This window comes from Ananas comosus, linkage group 6 (assembly GCF_001540865.1).
Source record: "Ananas comosus cultivar F153 linkage group 6, ASM154086v1, whole genome shotgun sequence".
Classification (NCBI taxonomy): Eukaryota; Viridiplantae; Streptophyta; class Magnoliopsida; order Poales; family Bromeliaceae; genus Ananas; species Ananas comosus.
The window spans coordinates 10129007-10143824 of NC_033626.1; the positions used below are offsets into that span (position 1 = coordinate 10129007).

At 38.2% G+C, this 14818-nt stretch overlaps 1 protein-coding gene across 1 annotated transcript in view; it reads right to left on the reverse strand.

Annotated features, from left to right (window-relative positions):
• LOC109712115 (glucan endo-1,3-beta-glucosidase 10) overlaps positions 392–14818 on the reverse strand; it is a 17760-nt gene continuing 3333 nt past the window's right edge. Inside the window, exons 4-6 of the mRNA XM_020235542.1 lie at positions 12384–12539; positions 632–775; positions 392–542 (exon numbers count right to left, since the gene is read on the reverse strand). Coding sequence (XP_020091131.1) covers positions 392–542; positions 632–775; positions 12384–12539 — 451 coding nt within the window. The remainder of the gene's footprint in view (positions 543–631; positions 776–12383; positions 12540–14818) is intronic.

Here is a 14818-nt window from a genome sequence, read left to right on the forward strand (position 1 = left end):
GACATACCTTCCGAAGGTGTGTCCTTTCCTTTTATTCTTCAAGCTCTCAGGTAGGCAGGACAATTTCGTCTTCCAATGACCGTCAACGTTGCAGTGGAACATTTTCCTTTGTCCGCTTTATTCTTAGAAGCTTCCTTCTTGGGCTTGTTTCCGTCTTTGTTTCTTCGCGGGCTTCTTCTTCCAATTAGACTTTCTTTGGAAGAGGAAGCTCGCTCCACAGCGAGAATCGAGCCTTTGAACTTTTCAAAGCCTCTGATCTGTAGTTATCAACATGTTCAATAACTCTGCGTTGTGCAATCAAATTTTATTCATATGGTAGTTTACAATAAACTGTCCATATGATACAAGAAGGGATTGCAGGATCAGATCAACTTGCAATTCCTTGTCCATTTCACGCCAAGAGCTTCTCAAGCTCCTCGAGGTCTTTGATCATTGTCAAACAGTGATCATGAACAGACTGCCCATCTTGCATCTTGGCTTTAAAGAGTCTTTTGGACACTTCAAAACGAGGCAGATCCCGGCTTTTGCTCACCATACAAATCCTTGAGGTGAGTTAGCATTTCCTTAGCAGTCTTCATATCCTCATGTTGGCGTTGAAGTTCATTTGACATCGCACGGCCAAAATGTGCACCTTACTTTATTATCGTCATCCGTCCATTTTTCTTGAGCTGTCGTTTGATCAGCTGTTGGACGGTTTGTGTAACGTGGGGGGTCCTGGTCGAGAACATAACTGAGCTTTCGGAACTCAAAACTATTTTTAAGTTCCTTAGCCAATCTTTATAATTAGTTCCAATTAAACGGTTTGATTCAAGAATTCGAGAGAGAGGATTGGAAGCGGACATTTTGTTCTGCAAGAGTAAAGATTCAAGTTGGATTTTTGTATTTGTTTTAAAAAAATTGTTTAGGGATTTTAAAACAATAAATTTAGCTCCTCACTATTTTCTCGAGTGCTCTCAACACTCCTCGGGTAGAGAAACGGAAACCAACGCAACAAAAGATTTCAAGTGGGTACCTGCGGTCCCACCAATTTAACGTACCACCTCACCTAACAGTTATTGTGATATGCAAACCGATGAGTGGACATACTCTTGGTCCAATGCTTCTCAAGCAAATTGCAGTGATCGTCTCTAAGTCCTGCGGCCTCACCTGACAGTTATTGGCCCCATTCCTTAGTTAAGTCAGACCCACCGTTCAACGCGTAAGCAAAGTCGTCATTGGGTCCCTCACCTGACAGTTATTGGGCCCAACCCATCTTTACTCCGCAGCATCTCATGCTAATAGTAGTGGTTGCGAATTCCCGATGCAACTGACCACTGTAACCAGCCGTGCCAATCACACCAGAAAGCGCCCGCACTTCTACAACGCGCGGAAGACCCCTGCTCGACTTAATATTTATTGAGGAGATTTATTTAGGTCTCAAAAAATATTTTTTTTATTTACATCTAATGTAAATAAAAATCAATCCGCACAAACAACAAATTAAACTGGTGATGATCATGGATCTTAGAAGTGGATTCGGACTCGAGCCACTGAGTCGGAATCGGGGCTCATAGGTCATAAATTACAAGCACACACACGTCATCGGTTTGATCATCTTCAACTTCTTGATCGATCTGGAGCTTCAACTTGATATTTGATCCTTATCAACACCTTGATCGATCCGCCCATCACATATTATTCGTCCTTATCGGGCCTTGCGAACTTTTAGGCTTGCAACACCGATCAACCCAATGACGTGCAACCATACATTATACAACCCCAATAATAAAATGAAATAAAATTAATTACATTTGATAACTTTTATCTCAACCTATTGAGACACGCAGGTCTCCAAATAAATCGGCGCTTGTGCACGCAGGCACAACTATAGCCATCTCTAATACAAAGTCCTTAATTTAAACAAATTTAAAATTACAGGTTCTGCATACACATCATACATCACATGTCGAAACAAAAATAAATAGGTTGTGATCCATGATCATCACCCGTATTCATACATCACATGCATAATAATAAATTTTGGATATTCTATTAACCGTGTAACCGATGATTCGAAAGAATAAATTATTAAAATATCAATCTTATTGATTATTAAACTTTTGATCAATAATTTAATCTAAAAAAAAAAAAAAACATCTTGATCTCATCAATTTGATCTAATCAAATTAATCCTTTCTTTTAGTTTTTTTTTTTTTTTTTTTTTTAATTGTGCTTGAAAACAAGAAACCGTTCGATTAAATTGTTGATTCACTTTGATCTTTTCGAATAACCAAAAACGATCGATAATGTTTTCCTCGGCAAAAAAACAGGTTTAGAATACCCAAAAATCATAATTTTAATCTTAAAACATGAGGATGGCTCTGATTACCACTGTTAGAAATTGCGTACGGTAAAACGCAGCGGAAAAGAAATCAAACAAATTTGATTTTGAAAAACTCCGAGATCTAATCTCAAAAACCACGCAATTAGGATCCCTCATGTTCTTTAAGATTAAGGAGAAAAGTAAGATCGAATCATTACCTTTTTCGGCGGATAAATTTCTTGCCTCAATTTGATGATTGCTGGAATCGGGTTCTCTGAAGCCGCACACGCGTCGGCCTCTATAGTATCACACGAACGGTTCTATTGTTGATCGATGTCCTCACCGGGTGCTAGCTCCCTTGCAAAGGACGTCTTTCTTGCTAGAAGATGGAAGAGAGAAGAGATGATAGATGACGGCTTGGTTTTCTAAAACTCCCGGTATATTATATATAGGAATATAATCCTATTCCATAATAATATAATGTCATTAAGGATAAGTATAAATCTGATTTAATTATCTTTTCATTAATTAGTATAGATCGATCAAATCCTTTTGATTCCGACTTCAATTATATTATTTGATCCTTATCACATTATAATGCCAAATAATTTGCACATAAGTCCTCTTATAATTTACTACTATTAGTAAGTCCTCTTTAGTAACATTTACACTTTATAATTAAATTTGTAAACAATTACAAAGTAGTCTCAATTATCAACATATTGACTAATTAGGTCCCTCCGGCGATTCAATAGATCGCCGATCTAGGCTATTCGACAATTCACAAACCTCTTATGTGTGGACCCATAGTTCTATCCTATCTGGAGTGAGATATATTTTGATATCTATCAACAATATCATGAAGACGTCTTTTCAGCTGGATCGACAATTCCAACTCAGCCCCAATAAGAATTATCGATCATCCTAGATAATCCTCATGAGTCTCACCATCCACCAGTGACGCCTAGGCAGCATGTGAGTGGCATTTCAGAGAATGAGAATACTGAACCTATTGGTGCAGTTATCGTGTGATACAATCCTTCTTATCATTCGAGTCCGACTTGACGGAGGGTTATGGAATAACTCGTCAAACCCCAATCGTCTGTCATATGTTAAATTATTAATTCGACTCGATTTTCTAATATCGGAAAACTCTTTTCCGCTATTTATTCTGACCTGGCCAAGGTCCTTCTAACTCGGTCTCATAAATCGCGATAGGATAACACCCCTATCTACCAAGGGAGATGAGATTCCATCCTGAGGTGCGCACCCTATTCCTACAAGAACTACTCAGTCCAACATGCACCGCAAGGACCCCGATGATTCGGGCCAGTATGTTGACCAGTGTCAAGTATCTATCAAGTAACCTACAGTAACCTGATTGGAATAGCCGAGGCACGCCAGGTCAAGGACAGTCACATACTGCAACCAATTGAGTAAGTCCACTGGACGAGTGAGTAGACCATCCAACGTGACTTCTCGCGTTGCGTCACGCTCGGTACCCTTGTTCTCTAACAACCCTGCATATTCGCTTCGAGTGTCCCCACACTTGCTCGACTCGAAACTCGTGTCTACACCTGAAAGGGAAGCGACTTATGCACCTATCTCATCGGATCAATCACGTCCCGTGATGAGATCCATGTGATCGAGACATTTGGGAATAATCACCAATGAAACACATGTCTCAAATCTCAACACTGAGACTATATGTCATCATCTTATTATTCCCCTTGGACGATTCATGGACACATACAAAACATGAATGGAAATAAAAAACCCAAAGTATTCATAATATTTTAGAATCAAATACAATAATTAATGTCTAAAAGAATACATGTGTTTTTTCCGGCTGGTTGGCTTCACGTAGGCGCTACATGCTAACAATCCTAACGATATGAACTACTTGATATGATATATTTTATCTATCCCATTTATTTTAAATTTAAAAGAATCCTATCAGACTTTGATGGGAAGTCGATCTGAGGAACTCTATATACAATGGTATTGGTTCCTCCACCTTCCTATACGCATTCTGAGTAAGAATTACAATCGTATCCACACATACGTCAGTGCCTGAGATACGATGAGACAAACCAAATCACCCAAGTTCGATCTCATGAATTTCAGATCAAGCCGGACTTCACGCGTTCCGCCAAGATGATCCCCCCAGAATTCTTCCTCTATGACGCTCTGTTGAGTTATTTTATTTAATTATGATTCTGATCCTAATTTTGGTATGTATTTATTTCTCTATTTTATTTTTAATACTTGAAATTCATATCGATATAAAGGTGACATGCTTCAGACTCATTTTTACTAAGTGAATGTAGCGTTAAGAGTCATCTATATTTTGCTTACTTTCTAAATAAACATGGTTTAGGACAACAAAGTTCATACACATTCATCTTAATTTATCTTAAGATATTTACAGGTAGCGTTTGGTTGCGGAACAAGGGGGAAATAAGGCCCTTGTTTCCCCTTTTTGTTCCAAAGCCTATATTTGGCCTCCCGGGAAACAGTAGTTCACCGAGAAATCTGGAACTAAGTGAGTATAAGGCACTGGAATTACTGTTCCACCCGTTCCTGGAGTCAATGCTTGTTCCTGCATGAGAACAGATTAATTAAAATCTAAATTTAATTTATGGCAGTAAATTATTTAATTAATTTAATAAATATCATTTAAATTATTATTTATTAGTTTTAATAATTAAATATTACAATATTATTATTTACGTAATTACATTATTTAATAGATCTATAATTCATTATTATAGCCAATTTATGTATTTATACATGTAATTATAATAATAATAATTATTATTAATTTTTATTAATAAGTTGTTAATAATTATAATAATTAATTGATAATCCATATTCTCTATTTAATATAATTATTATAATAATAATTAATAATTAATTATTATTTAATATATAATTAATAATTCTTATTCTCAAATTAGATAATCGTATTATTATTTATTAATAAATATTAATATTAATTATTATTAATAATTAGATAATCAATATTATTAATAATTTATTGTTTATAATTAATTATTATTATTATTATTTATTGATAATTAATAATAATAATTATTATTATTAATTAGATAATCGTTATTAATAATTTATTATTTATAATTAATTATTATTATTAATTATTATTTATAATTAATTATTAATAATTAATTTTTTATTTATTTTTAAGTAATATTTTTATGTTAATTAATTACATAATATAATTTTAATTTCAAATTATATTGTTTATTCCTCTTGTTCCAATCTAATCATCCAAACACTATTTATCTTATTCCTAGGAACAACCCAATTTTCATCCAAACGCAAAATTGGTCTAGTTCCTGCTTATACCTGAACTTGTACATATTCTTAGAACTAGCAGTTCTTACTTATACCCGAACCAAACGCAGCCTAAGAGTTGCACCTATACGCTCATGAAAATCATAGTCAATTATAACAATCCTTTATTCCAATTTTGTTGTAGCTCTTAATTCTCAAATTTTTGTAATAAATATCTAATTTTTATTATTTATTTCATTTAAGTGTCGGCCGTCAAAAATCTCGTAAATTTGTTAATACAATGCAATGTTTACCACATTAATTAGCGCCAAATTCTGCTGCATGGTATTATTACTCACCTAAGTTAAGATGTGAATGATACAAATTCGACATCTGAGTGTAAAAATTAAACGTTGTGCACTAAAATAAGAAATGAGAAAAAGTTTGGAGACCAACGGAATGATTAATCTTGAAAATAATAATGTGTCTATAACATAACATAACATAACATGACGTAAAGTTACCCTGACCCTACTAGGCCCATTTATGTTGTCTATGGATTCGGGCCGATAAGTGCCCGAACCTTCTCGAATCCAAACCCGGCCGTTCACTACAATAAAAATAGTATATAACGACATTTTGAAATGCGGGTACAAGTCAAAAAAATACTAATGACTAAATTATCGACACTTTTTAAAAGTATTGCTATATGTGAAATTGCTATATATAAGCCTGCCCTGATATTTGGCATCTACTCCTCCAGCGACCTGTGGAGGAGGGATACGTAGCGATCGTAGTTCTCTATGTTAGAAAATTGCATACGATAAAAACGCAGCGGAAAAAGAAATCAAACAAATTTGATTTTTGAAAACTCTCGAGATCCAATCTCAAAAATCACGCAATTAGGATCCCTCATGTTTTAAGATTAAAGAAGAAAAACAAGATCGAATCTTTACCTTTTTCGCGCATAGATCTTCCCCTCAATTTGATGATCGTGGAATTCGGTTTTCTTGAAGCCGCACACGCGTCCGGCCTTTATAGGTATCCACACGAGGTTCTTGATTTGATCGATGTCCTCACCGGGGTGCTAGCTCCCTTGCAAAATGACGTCTTTCTTGCTAGAAGATGGAAAAGAGAAGAGAAGAGAGATAACAGCTAGGGTTTTCTAAAAACTCCCGTATGTTATATATAGAAATATAATCCTATTCCTAATAATATAATGACAATTAAGGATAAGTATAAATCTAGATTTAAATTTATCCTTTCCTTAATTGGTTAGATTGATCAAATCCTAATTTGATTCGATCTTTATATTAATTTGATCATATCAAATTAATAATGCAACATTTGCATATAAGTTCTCTTATAATTTACTAACTATTAGTAAATCCTCTCTTGTAACATTTATACCTTAATACCACTAATTTGTAACAATTACAAATTAGTCCAATTATCATTATATTGACAATTAGGTCCTCCGGCGATTCAATAATCGCGATCTAGCTATCCGATCAATCACAACCTCTTATGTGTGTGACCCCATAGGTTCTATTCTATCTGGTAGTGAGATATATTTTGATCACTATCAACAATATCACTGAAACTCCTTTCAGTGGATCGGAACAATTCCAACTCAGCTCAATAAGAATTATCGATCATCTAGATAATTCTCATTAGTCTCACAATCCACCAGTGACGCCTAGCAGCATGCAGTGGCATTCCAGTAGAATGAAATAATGAACCTCTTGGTGCAGTTACCGTGTGATACAATCCTTTTATCATGAGTCCCGACTATACGGAGGTTATGGAATAACTCGTCAAACCCCATCGTCTGTCATATGTTAAATTTATTCGACTCGAGTTTCTAATATCGGAAACCCTTTTCCGCTATTAACTCTGCCTTGGCCAAGGTCTTCTAAACTCGGTCTCATAAATCACATAGGACTAACACCCCTATCTACCAAGGGAGATAGATTCCATCTAAGTGCGCACCCTATTCCTACAATGAACCTACTGCAGCCAACATGCACCGCAAGGACCCGAATGGCTAGGGACCAAGTGTATGTACAGTCAAACTACAGTAACCTCATTGTGAATAGCCGAGGCACCGCAGGTCAAAGGACTAGTCACACTACTGCAACAATTGAGTAAGTCACTGACGAATGAGTAGACATCCAAGTGACTTCTCACGTTGGTCACGCTTGGTACCCTTGTTCTCTAACAACCACCTGCATATTCGCTTCAGTGTCCCCACACTGTCGACTCGAGACTCGTCTACCCAAAAGGAAAGCGACCTATGCACCAATCTCACTGGATCAATCACCGTCCCCGTGATGATCCATTGATCGGGAGCATTTAGGAATTAACCACCAATGACACATGTCTCAAATTCTCAACACTTGAGAATATATGTCATCATCTTATTAATTTCTTGGATGATTCATGGACACATACACAATATGAATGAAAATAATAACCCAAATTTATTCATAAATTTTAAAGTCAAATACAAATTTATGTCCTAGAAAGAATACATGTGTCAGCCTGGTTGGCTTCTAGGGCATACATCTAACACTCTACGATCCCTACGAGATCCTCGCGGTGAAACTCCAGCCATCAGAACCCTACTTCGTCGGCTGCGGCGGCGAAGGGGGAAAAGGGAAGATGGCAACCAAATTTTTTTTCTTTTTTATTTGTAATATGGCCGAGTGGGCGGTATGAAATTGGTTGAGTAGAGTGACTTTTTATTTTTTATTTGATCGGGCTTTATATTTAAGCCTTAGTCGATTTTTTAAAAAATTTTTAGCATAAATAAAATACTTACATGAAAGTATTTTAAAAATATGTTTCTGTAATTTAATTCTGTTGTAATGATTTATCTTCTTTTCTTACTGATAATGTCCGTTGGTTTCTATTCTAAAACTCCTCATAATACATGTACTATTTTACTATAAGGAATGTCGATAACTCAAATCTATCATAATCTAATTTATGGATCCATCCTAATATCATTTGGAGCCGAATACAAGCTAATTTACGAATAACAAGTTGCATTGCCGGACTTAACTGGGCCACAGTTGATTCGCAAGAGCATATTGGATCTGAATTTTAAATAATTGATTAATATTCACGTGCTTGAGTTGACGCACTGGCTGTGTCTCCATTTGTATTGTTCTCACTTTCGCTGAAAAAATTCTAGAATGCAACGGGTATATTGATGGCGTGGCGTAACAAATAAATCAAATATTTTTTTTTAGAGACATTTGTCCCATCATGATTGTAAAAAAATATTTTTATTATATTATTTTTTGAAAAGAAGGAATGTGATTGGTTTGTTATTGATAACGTAGTGCAAGTACGATAGTGTAGAATTCCTCCACTTTTCTGATAACCTCTTGCATTTTTACGTTTTAATCCCTCAAGCCATATATAATTACTAGATAGGCGACAGGAGTTCCCCACCGTCTAGGGTTAGCAGTCTAGCTCGCTATTCGGGAGGTAACTCATATTCGACTCGAAATGAGTTCGAGATCGATCGCTCATTTAAATAAACGAATCAACTATAAGTTAAATTTTTCAGCTCGAAACACGAGCTTGAATCAAAAAAAGCCAAACACGAGTTGATTCTATTAAACAGCGAGTCAAAAAATTTAGCTCGTGTTCAACTCATTGGGTGCTCTATTACTGTCTGTCTCGTTTTCTTAGCTGATTCGGAGGGATTTGATGCGGATCCGCTAAGGGCTGGTAGGGACCAAAGCAAAAAATAAAACATTTGGCTCTCTTAGCGCCTCATCTGGGGTAAGAGCTATACCACTACAACAGATCCACAGTAGCCATTTGCATCTCTTAACTATTATTACCCAATCAACATTCCTTCATTTGCTACATATCAGATTTTCTTTTCTTTTCTTTTCTTTTTTGCCAAAAAGGACCAACTTTAAATTAACTTTTTGTGGTTTAATTTATTTTCGGCTACTCTATAGTTTAACTTATTTTACTTCACCATTATGCGTAGTTTATAAATTTATGTTTAACTACTTTATGATTATCAAAACCTTTTTCACTTTATTGTCCCGTATGAAAATAGTTAAATATGCATTTTTACTGTAAAGAAAATAATATAAATAGCTAACAAATTCGTGGGAAATTTACAACTGGCCCATGCATTACATTTCATCTCATCACTTGACTCTCCAACAGTTGCCCCATCACATGCATGCGCATATGTCACAGAACACGTGGCCCCATGCATGCATGTGCACATGTCGCCCATGTGTATATATTATTATTCAACCCTTAATAGCAAGTGATATGATCATGCATGTGACACATGCTCCACAGATCCAAGTCCCCGGATATAAACATTTCATGCACCCATAAACAACACATGAATGATTCCATTTGCAGAGAATATAGAAAAAGGGTCATAGGCACCAAAAATTTAATAAAAACTTAATTTGGACTTTGATTATTATTATTATTAACAACATTAGAAGGGGGAACAAGAGTCAAAAAGCACAAACAACACAGTGGGGTCACATGGGAACAACTAAAATTCATTAATAAAAGTAGTAATAGTAGTTACATTACAAGATTATAAAAAGCAAAAAGATATATCTAAGTAAATAATTAAGAAAAACCTATTGTAGATCCCAAGAAGGAAGAAACCATCCAACGTTCCAGATCAAAGCAGGAGTCAGGAGGATCAGTAAATATTCCCACTCTCTCTCTCTTTTTCTCTAATTCAATAACCAGATGGTAGTACACAGTTCCCAATTTCTGCAACATAAAACAAAAAAGATTTACTACTCAGCGAAGCAAAATTTTTACTGAAGCATTGAATGGTAATTATGATAAATAAAAATAAAAGTATAGAATAGTTAAATATACATTTTTAAATTTGTCTTTCTACGTGTGACATTATTTGGTAAAAAAAATAGAAAAAAAAAAATATATATATATATATACTATTTATATTTATATATTAAACAGGTACAACACACAACGACAACGAGTCCTCAAATTTGACTAAGTAGCGTACGTAGGGCGCCGTAACTCCTCGAGCGCAACGTTCGCACATATACATAATAAACATATAATAATATATATAATATATATATATATATATGATGTACCCGTGGGGCCCACGTGTCAGCCTTGGGAACTGTGACATATACCGGTTACAGCGTAGAAACGCTGCTATACGACAATGTCCTTTTCATTGATAAAGCGACGAGGGAAAAAGAAGGGGATGGGTCACATCACGTTGGCACCGTACAGTGCGTGAGATGCAATGTGCACCGTTCATCGCTCTGCTAAAACCCCGCGTATAAAAAATATGCGAATCCTATGAACTCCTCAACCAAATCCACCGCAAAATCCACCACCCAAATCCAACGGTCCGTTCATCAGATCGAACGGTCGGCAAAACTAGGGGAGAAAGAGAAGGCTAAATTGTACGAAGACCCCTTACCTATTGCCACCGTCTTTTTAGCCATTTCTCTTTTAATATATATATATTAATATATATATATATATATATTATATAATGATAGTTATTAAATCAATTAAAAAATCCTTAACGTTTAATTGATAATAAAATTTAAAAATCAGTTTCATAATTGAAAGATAAAAGTTCAAAGTTGTTAGGTAGAAATTCTTTTTTCCATTTCACCTACCTTATCACTCTTTTTAAAAATAAAAATTCTTAAGGATTGCGAACGCACAAAATGCATAGAGGTTGGTAGACTAAGCTCATTTTTTCTTATTTAATTACAATCGTCTGCTACCAATCTAACGTTTTATTAACTGTATGTTCATACGCACTTCACGGGGAATTTGGTTCAAGTAAAATGGAACTAAAATCATTTCGACTATAAAAAATTAATTTTTTATTATTAATTCGAGCCAAAAGTAATTTTTACAAATTTAGGAGAAATTACTTAAAGTTTTCATTTTTTGCTGCATTTTTGTTGCTAAAAAACCGAAACGTTATTCATTCATTTTTTTTATCTGAATGCAAAAAATTTATATAATTTTTTCCGGCCAAATAAAATATTAATAAAAATTATTTTTTTCCTCACAAACCTAAACAATATAAAACATAAAAAAAAAAATCCACAAAAAGTTATTTTTTCTTGTTATACGTTGCTATCAAACAAGATTCTTAATTCCGGGCTACTTATACAAATCAATAACTTTAAGTTTTTACATTATCAAAATTTCGTGCCTTGAATTTTACCATGTGATTATTTTCATCCGCTTAAATTAATTTATTCAACAACAACTGGTCTTAAACTCTAGTGAAAAATTATTATCATCCAACCGCATATCCTATTTTATCTGTAAAAGATCAAAAACTAAATAATATCCAAACTCTCGATAGTCTATATAATATACATATATCCGGCGACTATACTATCGATAGATCAAGCCCTGTACTATTGGGTTTTTAAACCGTTTAGATCTACCTTTGGATCATTTCTATCGATTAATTAACTATTAAAGACCAACACCCCATCAATCCACAGGGGACCACTATGCAATTTAACGGAAACCATATATTCCTAACTGTACATCTATTCATCCAACGGCCCAACAGACTCAATAGTACCAAGGGCTGGTACATTGATAGTATAGCTAGCTAATTCTACAATAACAATCAATAATATATATATATATACTATATATATATATATATATAATATATAAAAGCGAAGAACAATGTTTGGGAGGGGTGGGGGAGAAGAGGGGGTGAGGAAAGGACAGAGGGAATAAGACTGACCGGGGGCTGGGGCAGACGAACGTAGGCGGCGACCCTGGAAGTCGGCAGGTGCCGATGCCGAGGCCCTTGCTCTCGGTATCTAGCTGTTGAAGCGTAGGAGCGTTGCGCCTCCACCAGTGTTCGGCTCGTACACACCCCGCCCCGGGCTGTATCGCCCTAGGCAGTCCGCCCTCCATCCCACCTAGTCCAGCCCCTCTGCAGCCGCTCCTTCCCACACCCATTCGCACCACAGCACCTCCCCCGTCCCCGTCCCCTTTCCGCCCTCACTCCTTCCTCCCACCTACACGCCTCCCCCACTGCTGGCTGCTGCTGCTGCCCATTCCCGCCGAGGACTAAGTCGGACTGTTCGTAGACCTTGTCGCTCGGAGGGTAGAAGAGGCCGTAGTTGCCTCACGAAGGTGGGGCGGCTTTCAGAGTCCTCGTTTGAACAGGCCCGAAGCAGGAACACGTTCCACGTCCCCTGCGGCGCCGCGGTGCGTCCCGCGTCTCCCCGACAGCCACGCGCCGCACCAGGTTCCGTTTATCGCCGCGTCCCCGCCCCCGCCCCCGTCTCCTTCCCGTCCCCTTCGACGGCCACCCCTCTCCGACCCACCACCCTCACTTCTCGCCCCCCCCCGCCCCATCGCCGCATACACCGCATCACACCTATTATAAGTAATAATAATAACCTCAATCATCGATCATCATCATCATCATATAATACAAACGTACAACACAAAACTCATGTAGTAGTAGTATATATATATAATATATAAGGCACGCACACCTGGGCGTCGTAAGAGCCTGTGTACTTGAGGCCGCTGCCCGAAGTCAGGACGCCGGCGTTGGCGGAAGAGGGCGTAGTCGAGGGAGATCGAGGCGCGCGTTGCGGGAAGTAGGCGAAAGAAGGGGTAAGCGGTTGACCATGAGATAGAGCCGGTCGCGGCCGAGGAGGTCGAGATCGGCGCATCACGGGCCCTCCGCGGGTCGCTCCGGAACGGCCCGCGGGAGGGCGGGTACGACGGCGCGGAGGCGGTGAGGGCGAGGGGAAGGAGACCTTCACGCGTCGCGACGAGCACGAGGCGCGCCCCCGAGCGCGCGGCGTGGACGTTGGTCATGGCACGGGACGCGCGCGCGTGAGTTGCGTTCGGCGCTCCGCAACACCTCGTGCCACGCACCACGGCCGCGATCTGGGCGCGGGTAGTACGCCGCACGTTGCGCTGCACCCACCGAGCGCGTAGCCGGGCGCGACGCGGCCGGGCGAGGAGCTCGTGTGGGGCGCCACCACCACCTGATCCGCGGACCCCGCGAAGCCGAGCACGGCGGCGGTCCGCGTGTACAGCTTCACCGGCTTATGCCTGGACTTGAGGAGCTCCACCACCTTGGGCAGGGGTGGGAGGTTGTTGGCCACCGCCGTAGTTCACTCCTATACGACCCACCCTCTGCAAGTAAAAAGAAAAAAAACAACCACAACTCAAAAATAAAAAAAGCAAAACATGGGGACTTAAGCAGCAAATGTGGGTGTGATGGAGGAGCGAAAAACGCGAGGATGGTTACTGCCCAAAATGGCGTCTGGCGTTGGGTTTTGTTACCTGGCGTGAGTGTTTGGAGGAGAGGAGGGAGAGGAGGAGGAGGAGCGAAGAGGAGAGCGAGCGGCTTGAGAGTCCCAATGCTCTCCGACGAACAGAGCATGCGGAGAAGGGCAGGGTTGGAACGAGGAGGGGTAAATGTGGGATGAGAAAAGAGCTCCTTTATTGTGTATCTACCACTATAATGTTCCTTATAAGAGGAGAGAGAGAGAGCAGAGAGCAGATGAGAGAGGAAGGCAGAGGTTGCGGAGGAAGGACGAGAGTGGGGATGGTTTATAAGCTTTTTTTGCGTTCCGAGCGTTGCAAGTGAGGAGTGGGGAGTAGTGAACCAGTGGTGAGTGAGGTGATGGGATTGGGGAAGCTGGGCCCGGCCCACGTAGGAGTTTATGTTTGGGTAGAGAGAGAGAAAGAGAGAGATCGAGAGGTGGGATTAGTGAATGCGATCGTAATTAGCGCTGAGATAAATAGGAGAAATTAATTTTGCTACACTGATAAAAATCTTAAAATATTATCTAATTATTAAAATTATATCTCATAAATAATGATTTAACTCTCGATAATAATATATAGTATATATAATTATTATATTAATTTATTAGACTATATATAATACCGCACCGGTAATTTTTGAAATGTTTGTGATATTTAATATACAAATTTTTTAGACGGTGCAAAGCACATTTATCTTTATTTCAGAATCCTGAGAATCAAAATTTGTAAGCGGCTGACATGATACGTTAATGATACACCGGTGTGCCAGAAAATAATGTTTTTCAAATACACGGAGTTTGGCGGTCGTGTCGGATATGTAAAGAAGGCGGTCCGTAGCGACGTTTGTGCGAGAGTGGGACTAGACGCATCGGGGGC